This window comes from Gadus morhua, chromosome 3 (genome assembly GCF_902167405.1).
Source record: "Gadus morhua chromosome 3, gadMor3.0, whole genome shotgun sequence".
Taxonomy (NCBI): Eukaryota; Metazoa; Chordata; class Actinopteri; order Gadiformes; family Gadidae; genus Gadus; species Gadus morhua.
Genome location: NC_044050.1, coordinates 22652463 through 22663896, shown reverse-complemented (window position 1 = coordinate 22663896; position 11434 = coordinate 22652463). Strand labels below are relative to the sequence as shown.

At 45.3% G+C, this 11434-nt stretch overlaps 1 protein-coding gene and 1 long non-coding RNA gene across 3 annotated transcripts in view; both read right to left on the bottom strand.

The window, feature by feature from the left end:
* Window positions 1-11434, bottom strand: part of LOC115540056 (uncharacterized) — a 28112-nt gene that overhangs the window by 1547 nt on the left and 15131 nt on the right. The window lies entirely within an intron of this gene.
* Window positions 236-6094, bottom strand: LOC115540035 (arginine-hydroxylase NDUFAF5, mitochondrial-like). Of its 2 annotated transcripts, none has more exons than XM_030351006.1 (6): window positions 5977-6094; window positions 4765-5301; window positions 3081-3164; window positions 2700-2782; window positions 2091-2620; window positions 236-1077 (listed from the first exon to the last, which is right to left on the bottom strand). In XM_030351006.1, the coding sequence occupies exons 1-5, from the start codon at window positions 6056-6058 to the stop codon at window positions 2534-2536; spliced, it is 873 nt and encodes a 290-aa protein (XP_030206866.1). In that variant the 5' UTR covers window positions 6059-6094; the 3' UTR covers window positions 236-1077; window positions 2091-2533. The 2 variants fall into 2 exon arrangements, with proteins under 2 accessions (XP_030206866.1, XP_030206867.1); XM_030351007.1 differs by having other exon boundaries at window positions 5083-5301.

The window sequence follows — 11434 nt, the reverse complement described above, 5'->3', positions numbered from 1 at the left end:
ATGAGTTGGTTACCCTAGCAACATGTCAGTTGGTTTCCGTAGCAACATCTTAGTTGGTTGCTGCAGAAATATATTTGTAGGGTACCGTAGCAAAATATTAGCTGGTTACCCTAGCAATATATCAGTCGGTTACCGTAGCAAAATATAAGTTGGTTACCGTAGCAACCCAGGTCACCACAAGTGGTGTGATATTTTTTACTGTTATAGAACATGGAAGGATTCCAGCAAGTGTCTCCTTGATTGATTTAAAATAACATTTTATTCAGAAAATTATATTAATGGATGAAAGACTCATAATCACCCACACGAAATACCAGATATCTGAAACATTACAACAGATAATTTTTGGAGGGATGTGATTGGTCAGAATTCTCTCCAATAGGAGAGCAGCAGAGGCTAGCGTAGTTTCCTAGCGCTGCGGGCTAGCGCTCCTGGGTTTATCAACAGTGGCGTAGAGCTGGTTACCGTGGGGCGGGGCATAGGCCAGCTGATAAACGTTTCCTATGCCCGATTCCCGTCACAGGACGTCGCCTTGGTCCGGGACCTCGTCATACACCCCGTCAGAGGTCGGGTCAGAGGTCACGACGGGGTCGGGTGTAGGGTCGCTCCTGTGGTTCTGAAGCGTTTTCCTGGAACGGTTCTTCCTTTGATTCCGAAGGACCAGGGTAGCTTCCAGTGCCAAGCCAACCGCCACGCCCACCGCCACGGCCACGGCCACGGCCACGCCCACCCAGATCCTCCAGTAGTGAGCAGATCCCAGTAACGGGGTGGTCGTATCCTCCGCCTCAGCTTCCTCCGAGGCTCCTGGTAGGTCCTCCAGAAGGGGCGTATCCACCGTGAGGTACACTGCTTTCTTACTCTGGCAGTAGTACAGGCCGCTATGCTCTTTTCGCGCCCGCTGCACCGTCAGAGAGCGGTTGTCCGCGGCCAGGCTGAAGTGTCTGTCCTCGTTGTGGTCCAGTAGGTAGATCAGGTACCCTCCCATGTATTTTTGCCACCGGACCGGGAGTGCAGAGACGTGAGGGCAGTTGAGCTCCACCGTCTCCCCTTCAGACACGTGCACCTCGAGAGGGGACCCTGTGGACACCAGAGAAACGGCTAGGTTCACACCTCCTACATTTCCAGTTTCTAGATTCCAAATGCTCAACTGTTACTGGCACTCATTTTAAATAAGCGACCATTCTCAAAATATTGGGAATCTTTGGAAAGGTATTAAAAGTGAATTCCCCTCACATGAACAGCATCTAACTCTGCAAGTCCATGGAAGCGGCTAAGGGAAAGTAAATGCTAACCCTTCAAACTCACACAAGGAATTTGAATTCGGACTTGACTGAATCTGGGTAAGACGAGCAGACGGCAATTTACAGATATCTTGTGTATTCCTTTAATAATAGGATAACAAGGTCTTGGAATTGGACAACCAAAGAAAAGTAGGCCCGCGGTACAACAATGTTTCACATACATTTGCATATGATGACCACTTGCTTTCTTTCGGCTGACGAACGGTGACGTATGCGTGTGTCACGCCTCATGCCCACTGCACCGTCAGTCAAAGGACTCAGAAGGCGTGGCTGACTGATGGGGGAGGTTTCCAGGGTCGTCAGAGCCCGAGTAGAGTCACAGTGCTTATTTTTGCATACGTGATCTGATTGGATGACGGATCCGTCGCGGCCGAAAAAGTTGAAAATGTTTCAACTTTTTGACGGAGCCTTCAGCGCACGGATCCACAATGCATTGAGCGTCCGTCCCCATTCAAAGTCAATGGGGATCAGTCAACGGACGGAGGCAGTGGGCACGAGGCGTCAATCTAGACTGAATGGAGCCATCCTGCTCCTTAATGACCCGTCTCTGTACTGTCTAACCCCTAGCTGCTCCTTAATGACCTGTCTCTGTATATTGTCTAAACGCTACCTGCTCCTCAATGAACTGTCTCTCTATTGTCCCACCCATACTTTCTCTAAACATAGCCCCTTTAATTACTTATTGGTTACCGATGCCTAGACATGACTTTAAGCACTAATTAAAGTGATTAACCTATCACTAGTGATCATTACTGATTTATTATGTTTTAGAGTAGTGCTGTTCTTTACCTTGCTGAGCCTGAACGAGCCACGCAGCCACTGCTATCAAGCCGTAGACCTTCATCGTGAGAAACGCTGCAATCAATGACATCAACCTCAATGTTTGAGGAACTTAGCCTCCAAGGGCGCGTCTTAACCCTGAGCATCACGCTTCTTCTGCTTTTGAGCAGAAAAAAACTTTTTTATTATGTAAGTATATCATATATATATAAACATCTACATCATGTCAACAATATACACAAACAGGAGGAGGCATGTGTTATAAGAACTATTCAGTATTTAAATATCTCATTCTATAATGTTGATGTGCCCCAATCCTAAAAAAACACTATTTTTTTCACTCTCAAAGCTTGTTCATTGCAGTTCATCTTTAAAAAGGCCAACACTTTAAATCCCACACTATGTACATTATTATAACACAAATAGAATGTTCTGGCCGGGGTCCGGCGTCTCTACGGCGTCTCCTTGGTGACGGTGCGGCCCACCTGGGTCAGGTCGCTGAACGACACCGTAGCGGACCCTCGCTTGGCGGGCCGGGCCTGAAGACAAAAGGAAACACGCTGTTAACGCAAACCGAACACCACGCACTACACTGTCCTGAGGTCACATCCTGTTTACCTGGGACTCGTGAGGCTTCCAGCCAATCATGTAGAGGACGTGGAAGGTGGCGGGGACGCCGCCGTCTGGGTGGCCGTACATCTCTGGGGACGGGTCCAACCAGATCAACATTTAAAGTTAGAGTCTAAAAACAGTGTCGGTGAGGAGGGTAATATCAGAGGGAGAGAAGACACCAAACAGGAAGTGGACACATTCTGCAACTCGTCTACCGCGGAAACAGTCACTACCTCTTCTTAAAATAGACCTACAGCTCACACCAGACCTGACAGGATTCCATCCCATAATACTGCCTCTGATACTCCCCTGGACTAGTCCCAGACCAGGAAGGATCCTCCTGGTCTGGCGCTGACCAGAGGAGGACTCTAGTGGTTCTGTGCTCACCTTGGTAGATGACCGCCGCCGCCAGCATGGAGTCTCTGTGGAGGACGGACTTCCTGTTCCACGCACAGTTACTCTCACCCATCCCTGAGAGAGAGAGAGAGAGAGAGAGAGAGAGAGAGAGCGAGAGAGAGAGACAGAGAGAGAGAGAGAGAGAGAGAGAGAGAGAGAGAGAGAGAGAGAGAGAGAGAGAGAGAGAGAGGCCTGAAGACAAAAGGAAACACGTTGGTGCAGCCCCAGTAACGAGAGGGGGGAGGGGGGGGAGGGAGGAGGGGGGTAGGGGGTGCGGCCGCGGGCCCGGGTGCAGGGTGCAGGGCGGGGCAGTACCGACGGCTGCCTGGAGGTGGTGTTCGGTGCAGGAGAAGGCCCTCTAGATCCCGGACCCCCGGAGTCCTTTGAGGTTTGGACGCACGGCGGACGTCCGGGTGCTGGTGGAGCCGCTGTGGTCCATGACAGTGAGGACCTGACGGAGGACTGCACCGCCTCAGGGCAGCTCTCAGGGTGGTGGCGCTCATCGGCCACTGAGGCATGACAGCTTCCAGAGAACAAAGCGCTGTTCGTTATCATCACCATCTCTTTCTACCTGTTGAGCAACAGGAAGTGATGTTATGGGTATCTCTCTAATGCACAGGACGGGACGTCATTGTATTAGGGATGGTGAAGATACTGGGTCTCGTAAGGGAATTGTATTGATCTAATGCTATTATTCAGCGTATTAATCAGCTGAATCCACCCTCTATAATGTCTTTGAGGTCTTAAACACGAAGGTTGGCTATTTGTAATATCCACCAAGGCCTTCAGATTTTATTCTAATATCCTGATTCTAGGGTTCTATGTGGAGAAAGGGATTCAAATGCTGCGTTAAATAATATTATAATATGATCAAGTACAATATTATACAATTATCATACTTATAACGAATAATTTAATAAAGTATACAATTTGTAATGAATTCCTGACTAAAGTATAACATTTATATATGAAATGAATAATTAAAAAAGTATCATTTATATACATAGTGAATTCTTTAAAGTATAACATTTATTTATGCAATGAATTCTTCAATAAAGATGACTCGTTGACTCTGGATTTAGACATGTCTTTCATTCAAATCTCCGCATCAAAGAAAAACCATTTATTTGTGATCAATATCAACTGAATTACTCTTGTGATGAATTCTTGTTAGTTTATAAGAAACTGCTTCCCTTCTCTATACCTCCCTTCTGTGCCATCTCTCTGTCTCTCTCTCTGTGTGTCTCTCTCTCTCCTCTCATGATGACATCATGGCAGTGTGTGTCCCCAGCGCCCCCCCCGCCCAGCAGGGGCCCCTACAGGTGAACGTTCCTCGCTACCTGCTGCGCGGACAGGGCAAGGACGAGCACTATGAGTATGAAGTGAAGGTGATTTTACAGAGCTGTATGGATAGCTCTACATCCCTATTTCGATATATCTATATCGATTTATATATATAGATATAAATATAATATGTATAAAAAAGATTTAAAATAACATTTTATTCAGAACATTATATTAATTGATGAAATAAGATAAACATTACAACAGGAGGGTTGTGACTGGTCAGAATTCCCTCCAATAGGAGAGCAGCGTGGGCTAGCGTAGTTTCCTAGCACTGCGGGCTAGCGCTCCATGGACCATGGTTCATCCACATTGGCGTAGGGGTGGTTACCGTGGGGCGGGGCATAGGCCAGATGATAAACGGCTGCACCGCCTGATTCCCGTCGCAGGACGTCGCCTTGGTCCGGGATCTCTTCGTACACCCCTTCAGAGGTCGGGTCAGAGGTCACTACGAGGTCGGGTGTAGGGTCGTTCCTGTGGTTTTGAAGTGTTTCCCTGGAACGATGCTTCCTATGAATCAGAATGACCAGGGCCGCGCCCACTGCCACGCCCAGTGCCAGGCCCACCGGGATCCACAAGTAGTCAGTGGGGGTGACTCGTTGGTCCACCTGAAGGGGCGGATCCACCTTAAGGTACACTGTGTTCTTACCCTGGCAGTGGTACAGGCCGCTGTGCTCTGATAGCGCCCGCTGCACCGTCAGAGTGCGGTTGTCCGCGGCAACGCTGAAGTGTCCGCCCTCGTTGTGGTCCAGCAGGGAGACCAGGCTCCCATTCACTTTTATCGCCCAGCGGACCGGGAGTGCAGAGGCGTGAGGACACATGAGCTCCACCGTTTCCCCTTCAGACACGTGCACCTTGGAAGGGGACCCTGTGGACACCAGAAGCACGGCTAGGTTCACAACTCCTACATTTCCAGTATCTAGATTCCAAATGCTCAACTGTTACTGGCACTCGTTTTAAATAAGCGACCATTCTGAAAAAATTGGCAATCTTTGGAAAGGTATTAAAAGTGAATTCCCCTCACATGAACAGCATCTAACTCTACATGTCCATGAAAGCGTCAAAGAGAAAGGAAATGCTAACTCTGCAAACTCACACAAGGATGAATTTGGACTTCTGGGTAAGACGAGCAGACGGCAATTTACAGATATCTTGTGTATTCCTTTAATAATAGGATAACAAGGTCTTGGAATTGGACATCCCAAGAAAGGTAGGCACAGTACAACAATGTTTCAGATACATTCGCATATGATGACAGCTTGCTTTCTTTCGGCTGACGAACGGTGACTCATGCGTGGGTCAATCTAGACTGAATGGAGCCATCCTGCTCCTTAATGACCCGTCTCTGTATTGTCTAAATGCTACCTGCTACTCAATAACCTGTCTCGGTACTGTCTAACCCCTACCTCATCTAAACATAGCCTCTTTAATTACTTATTGGTAACCGATTCCTAGACATGACTTAATCACCAATTAAAGTTATTAACTAATCACTAGTGATCATCAGTGATTTGTTAAGTTTCAGCGTAGGTTTATTCTTTACCTTGTTGAGCCTGAACGAGCAACACAGCCACTGCTATCCAGCCGTAGACCTTCATCTTGTGCACGTCAGCAATCTCTGACATCAACCTCAATCCTTGAGTAATTTACCCTCCAAGGGCGTGTCTTAACCCCCGAGAATCACGCTTCTTCTGCATTCAGCATTTATTATGCAAGTTATCAAGTAACACTCGCTTACTCATTTATTATGTAACACTCGCTCTCTTTTTTTCTCTCTCAAAGCTTGTTTATTGCGGTTCATGTTTAAAAACGCCAACACTTTAAATCCCACACTATGTATATTATTATAACATAAATAGAATGTTCTGGCCGGGTTTCGGCGTTTCTACGACGTCTCCTTGGTGACGGTGCGGCCCACCTGGGTCAGGTCGCTGAGCGACACCGTAGCGGACCCTCGCTTCACCGGCCGGGCATGAAGACAAACGGTAAGGGTGGGTCAGGGTGGGGTCAGGCCTGGGTCAAAAGGTGAGGCCTGGGTCAGGGTGCAGGGCATGCGGGCGGGGCAGGCCGACGGCTGCCTGGAGGTGGAGGTGGTGTCCGGTGCTGCAGGAGAAGACCCCCACGGCCCTCCAGGTCCCGGACCCCCGGAGTCCTGGAAGCTGAGGTTTGGACGCACGGCGGACGCCCGGGTGCTGGTGGAGCAGCTGTGCTCCTGACAGTGAGGACCTAACGGAGGACTGCACCGCCTCAGGGCAGCTCTCAGGGTGGTGGCGCTCATCAGCCACTGAGGCATGACAGCTTCCAGAGAACAAAGCGCTGTTCGTTATATGGTGCGTTCACATTGCTAAAAATTATTGTAAAGTTCGCGTGAATGACCCCTCATGACGCTGTTATGATTCTACTTCTGTTCGGCAACTCGGGCCAAATTTTGATACCAGAGTTGGTGACGTATGGTTACCTAGTGACGCGTATGAACATGGCGGAACATGAACGTTTTACTCAATATAAAAGAAACAACCATCTTATCACATACTTTACTATTGATTGACTTTGTAACGTCTGTTGGCATGACGTTGCTCAGTTTTAAACGTTGTGTACTGGTAAACAAGCCCTAGATACGGGGAAGTGTTGCCTTCCATACAGTGGCAATACTGTACGTGCTTCTCATAAATAAGCAAAAGGGGGTAGGTGATAGGCATCAAGGAAATAAAGGCATGCAAACTTGAAACTGATCCTACTAAGTTCTGACTGGTTTTTATCGTGTAACAAAAACCCTGCTGTGAAGTACTTTTAGATTCCAAACAGGTGTTTGGAATCGCATCCTGACAGCTTGGAATATTACTGTCAGGATGCGTTCCACCTGTTCTAAATGGTCAAATTTAGTGATATCAGCCTGAAAATCACAGCACTTATCTGTTGTGGGGAAATAAGTCAGCAGTAGGAATTTCAAAGATGTGTGAACCTCCTTTCCTATGGAACAGAGGGGGAACAGTATCTGACAGTATTATGAATGAGCACACTTCCTTCCAAAAGTCCATAACATTCAAAATGAAAAGTCTCTCACAAAAATAATATTTTTTATTGATAGAAATCTACAATACAACATCTTCAGATAAAACTCGCTAAAGAAAGTCAGTTTTGAACCTTAGCTCTCTCCAAAGTGCCTCTGTGGTACGAGCACAGCAGCTCGTGGGCGAGCTTTTTGTGTACGCGCGCTTCCTTCGCTCTTCGGGTAATTTCGGACGGGGGCGGGGACTACTGGAAACACATCTCGACGGGGAAACAGATCTCGACACAACACCTGTTGTTTCCCAAGTGCACATGAATGGTCGCTGTTGGGAACACGCGTAAGCACGAGCGTAATCACTGGCGAGCCGTCTCGTTATGACCAGGAGAGGAAACCGCTATAATCACCATCTCTTTCTCATTGCTGAGCAACAGGAAGTAACATTAGCGTTCTTTTTCTAATACACAGGACGTGACTTCATCGTGTTAGGGATGGTAGATGCTGGGTCTCATTTTTTCTTGATCTAATCATATTTATTCATCATATTAATAAGCTGAATCCTCCTTCTAAAATGTCTTTGAGGTCTTAAAAAAACGATGGTTGGCTATTTGTAATATCCACCAAGTCCTTCCGATTTTTATTCTAATATCCTGATTCTAGGGTTCGACGTGAAGAAAGGGATTCCAATGCTGCGTTAAAGGTGTCAAATAATATGATAATATGATCAATAACAATATTATAAAAGTATCTACTTATAATGAATAATTTAATAAAGTATAACATTTATATAATATGCATTCCTGAATAAAGTTCAACATTTATATATGAAATGAATAATTAAAATAGTATAACATCTATACATGAATCATGAATGAGCTAACATATCTGCATCACACATATAATGAACTTCTTTTACATCGACTTTCTTGAATAAACGTAATCGCATATCATGATAAAACAGACAATTCAAAATAAAATGAATTTCATTTTCAATTTCATCGCGCTAACAAAAATGACACAGCTTATTCTCCTCACTGGTGCCCACCCACCGGCTTCATTCAATGTGTAGAGGGAGAATTCCTGACCTAATTTGAACACATAGGGCCCTCTTTCTCTTAGACAAGTTATACAAAATATAGTTTTCTGTTTAATTTGTTTAATTTGACAAAATGTACGCAGCTTAGGCAGACACCTTACTTCAGAGAACCAGGTCTCTCTCTTTTTGAAGGATATTAGTTATTTACCTATTTTAAGATCCATTACAACTTAGTCCGTTAAAACATCCCCACAACCCAATCCCAAATATAAATCATACATGTCACTTGCCCATCATCCACTTTTATGCATGTCACATTCAAACACCTTTTTGGCCCCTCTGTTGTCATCCATCCTCAACAGCCTGTTCCACAACCTCATAATACACACACTCCAGCACTCCCTACAGAGTCCCACCCCACGTCCGGTTGCAGCTGGTATTGGTGCGAATTTATGAACACCCATAAAGTATCGGATGGCCCTGTTTTGGATTTTTTTTTTTGGATTTTTTTAGATACATAATGAATTCTTTAATAAAGATGACTCGTTGACACTGGATTTAGATATGTTTCATTCTCACCTCCTCCTCAAAACAAAACCATTTATCTGTAATCAATATGTAATCAACTGAACTACTCTTGTGAATTAATTCTTGTTAATTTATAAGAAACTGCTTCCCCCTCTGTGCCGTCTCTCTGTCTCTTGGTGCGTTCAAATCGCTGGAAATCTTCAGTGTTCACAGTCCATCATGACAGGCTTGTCAAACGACAGCATAAGAGCAGAAATTAGAATGTATCTGCGGGATGATAAAAGTAGTGATGAGCTGCTGCTACAAAATGTAGCTAAACATAGCAAACCAACTAAAGAAAACCGCCTATTTAAAAAATGGATGAGAACAACACAGCTATCAGGGAGCTTGCAGGCCAAGTAGCATCACTGGTAAAAACTGTCCAGCGTGAGAGACAAACCGGTGATAATAACCAAACCAACTTACCTGATAGCAAATCATTTTGGCTTTGTTTAGGCATACATTTGGCCTCTTTGGGCTTGTTTTGGCACATGAGAAGCTCCTCTATAAGATGTGTGGGAGACCTGTGGCTTAATTATGATCTGCCATAATAAATAAAGGGCGCCACGTTATTCTGGCTGAGTTATGGCTCATGTCTGGTTAACCAGCCGACAAAGTGATGTGCGGGACTGCAGGTCATGACTTTGGGTGCGCTTATGGCTTATGTCTGGTTAACCTGCCGACAAGGTGATGAGCGGGAATGCATTTCATGACTTACGGGTGCGCTTTGGCATCTATCTGGCTTGCCTTAAGGCTGCGCCAAGCCCGGGAATTTTGAAGATTTATGCCCAGAGAAGAGCCCTCCAACATCAGTTTGCCGGCGTGATACCTTAAGGTAAGTTGCATAGCCTACATTTATTCTCTTTCTAAAAAAAATTATTTTTATTTATCACATCAAGTTACTCAGTCGTTTTATCTGTTTGAAACGCCCTGGTCATGCACTCCAGAGCGTTACATTTAATAGCTTATAGCCTACTGTACGTTAAAGCTTCTGCTAAATTACTAAATGTATGTAGGTCGGTTGGATATAGAGCAGGCAAATGCAGCGAGCCGATCATTATAAATATTTCCTCTCTAGCTAGAATATATTCTAGCCTATTTCTTGTGGATAATACGCCTTGCATTTAAAGTGTATAAATGTGTATTAGAATAGGCTATGGTAAATCCCGAGTCTATCCGCGCTACCTTCGAAAACTATGTTGATTAAAGTCGAGCAGGCTAGGCTAATGAGTACGCGCTATACCGGTGGGACCGTGGGAAATATGCAGAGACAGTTAAAATAAATTGTAGGCTCAACAGTAGCCGCGTTTAACTTTACATGGACACATCTGATACGTATAGATTTATATGCGGAATAGAATTAAGCAAAAGATCACGACAGGCTGTGGTATGTGCTCATTATACCACTGTTAAAGGGCGTTGTTCGGCCCGACGCGCAGTGGAGGGCCGGCGGCTATGGCGACACATTAGCGCCATAATTCAATAATGTGATAAAAGATGCATTCGGGCGCATTATATTATTTCACACGCGTAGATATTAACTGCGAGCGCGCAAATGATCTCTGCGCGCGCGCAAATGACCTCTGCGCGCGCAATAACAGCCTCTCGCGAATGATGTTCTGCTCTCGTGCGCGAATTTAGTTTTGGCACTATGGGGAGGGAACCCAGGCCCCCAGGATAGGCATATACTTCCGCAATCCACCCGTGCTCAGAGGCCAAACCTGGTATTGCAGCTGTTTTAGCTGGGAGTGGACGGGGGTCCGTCTTTTCATGTGGCCCAGAAGTAGATATCGCCGTCCACTCCAATACAAGTGGGGAACAGGATTGTGTCTCCGCAAAAAATGTCTGGATATCAATCAAAGGCTCATAATTATCTTTCTACCCTGTTCTAAAAAAATGTAAGTTTTTTCTTTTCAAAACGCCTCCTCAAGCGTTTTATTAGCAGTTGATGTTGGGTGGGCAGCTGAAAGGAGCCGTACTGAAACAAACGGCTCCTTGCTATGGACCTATTTTGAAGTGCACGGCTCCATTAACTTCCGAATTAAATTAAATTCCGAATTAACTTCCATTAACTCCATTAACTTCCAAAGTCTGAGATTTGTCCTTTTACTTAACATGAATGGCGTTGAACACGGATATATAACACACATCATTGAAATAGCTGTAACAGGCACGGACGTATTGATTACCTGAATGATTATGGGAGATGATTCATAATATTGTTAATTGTCTAATATTAACATTTCAGTTGCGTTGGTAGGTATTTCATTTTCATTTGCTTGTTTAGCTATGTATGACAGGGTTATGGTTAGCTATGTATCACAGTTGACAATGTTGGTGTATTACAATTCAATATTTGGGTAGGCTACTCCAACTTCGTTGCTGGTCGAT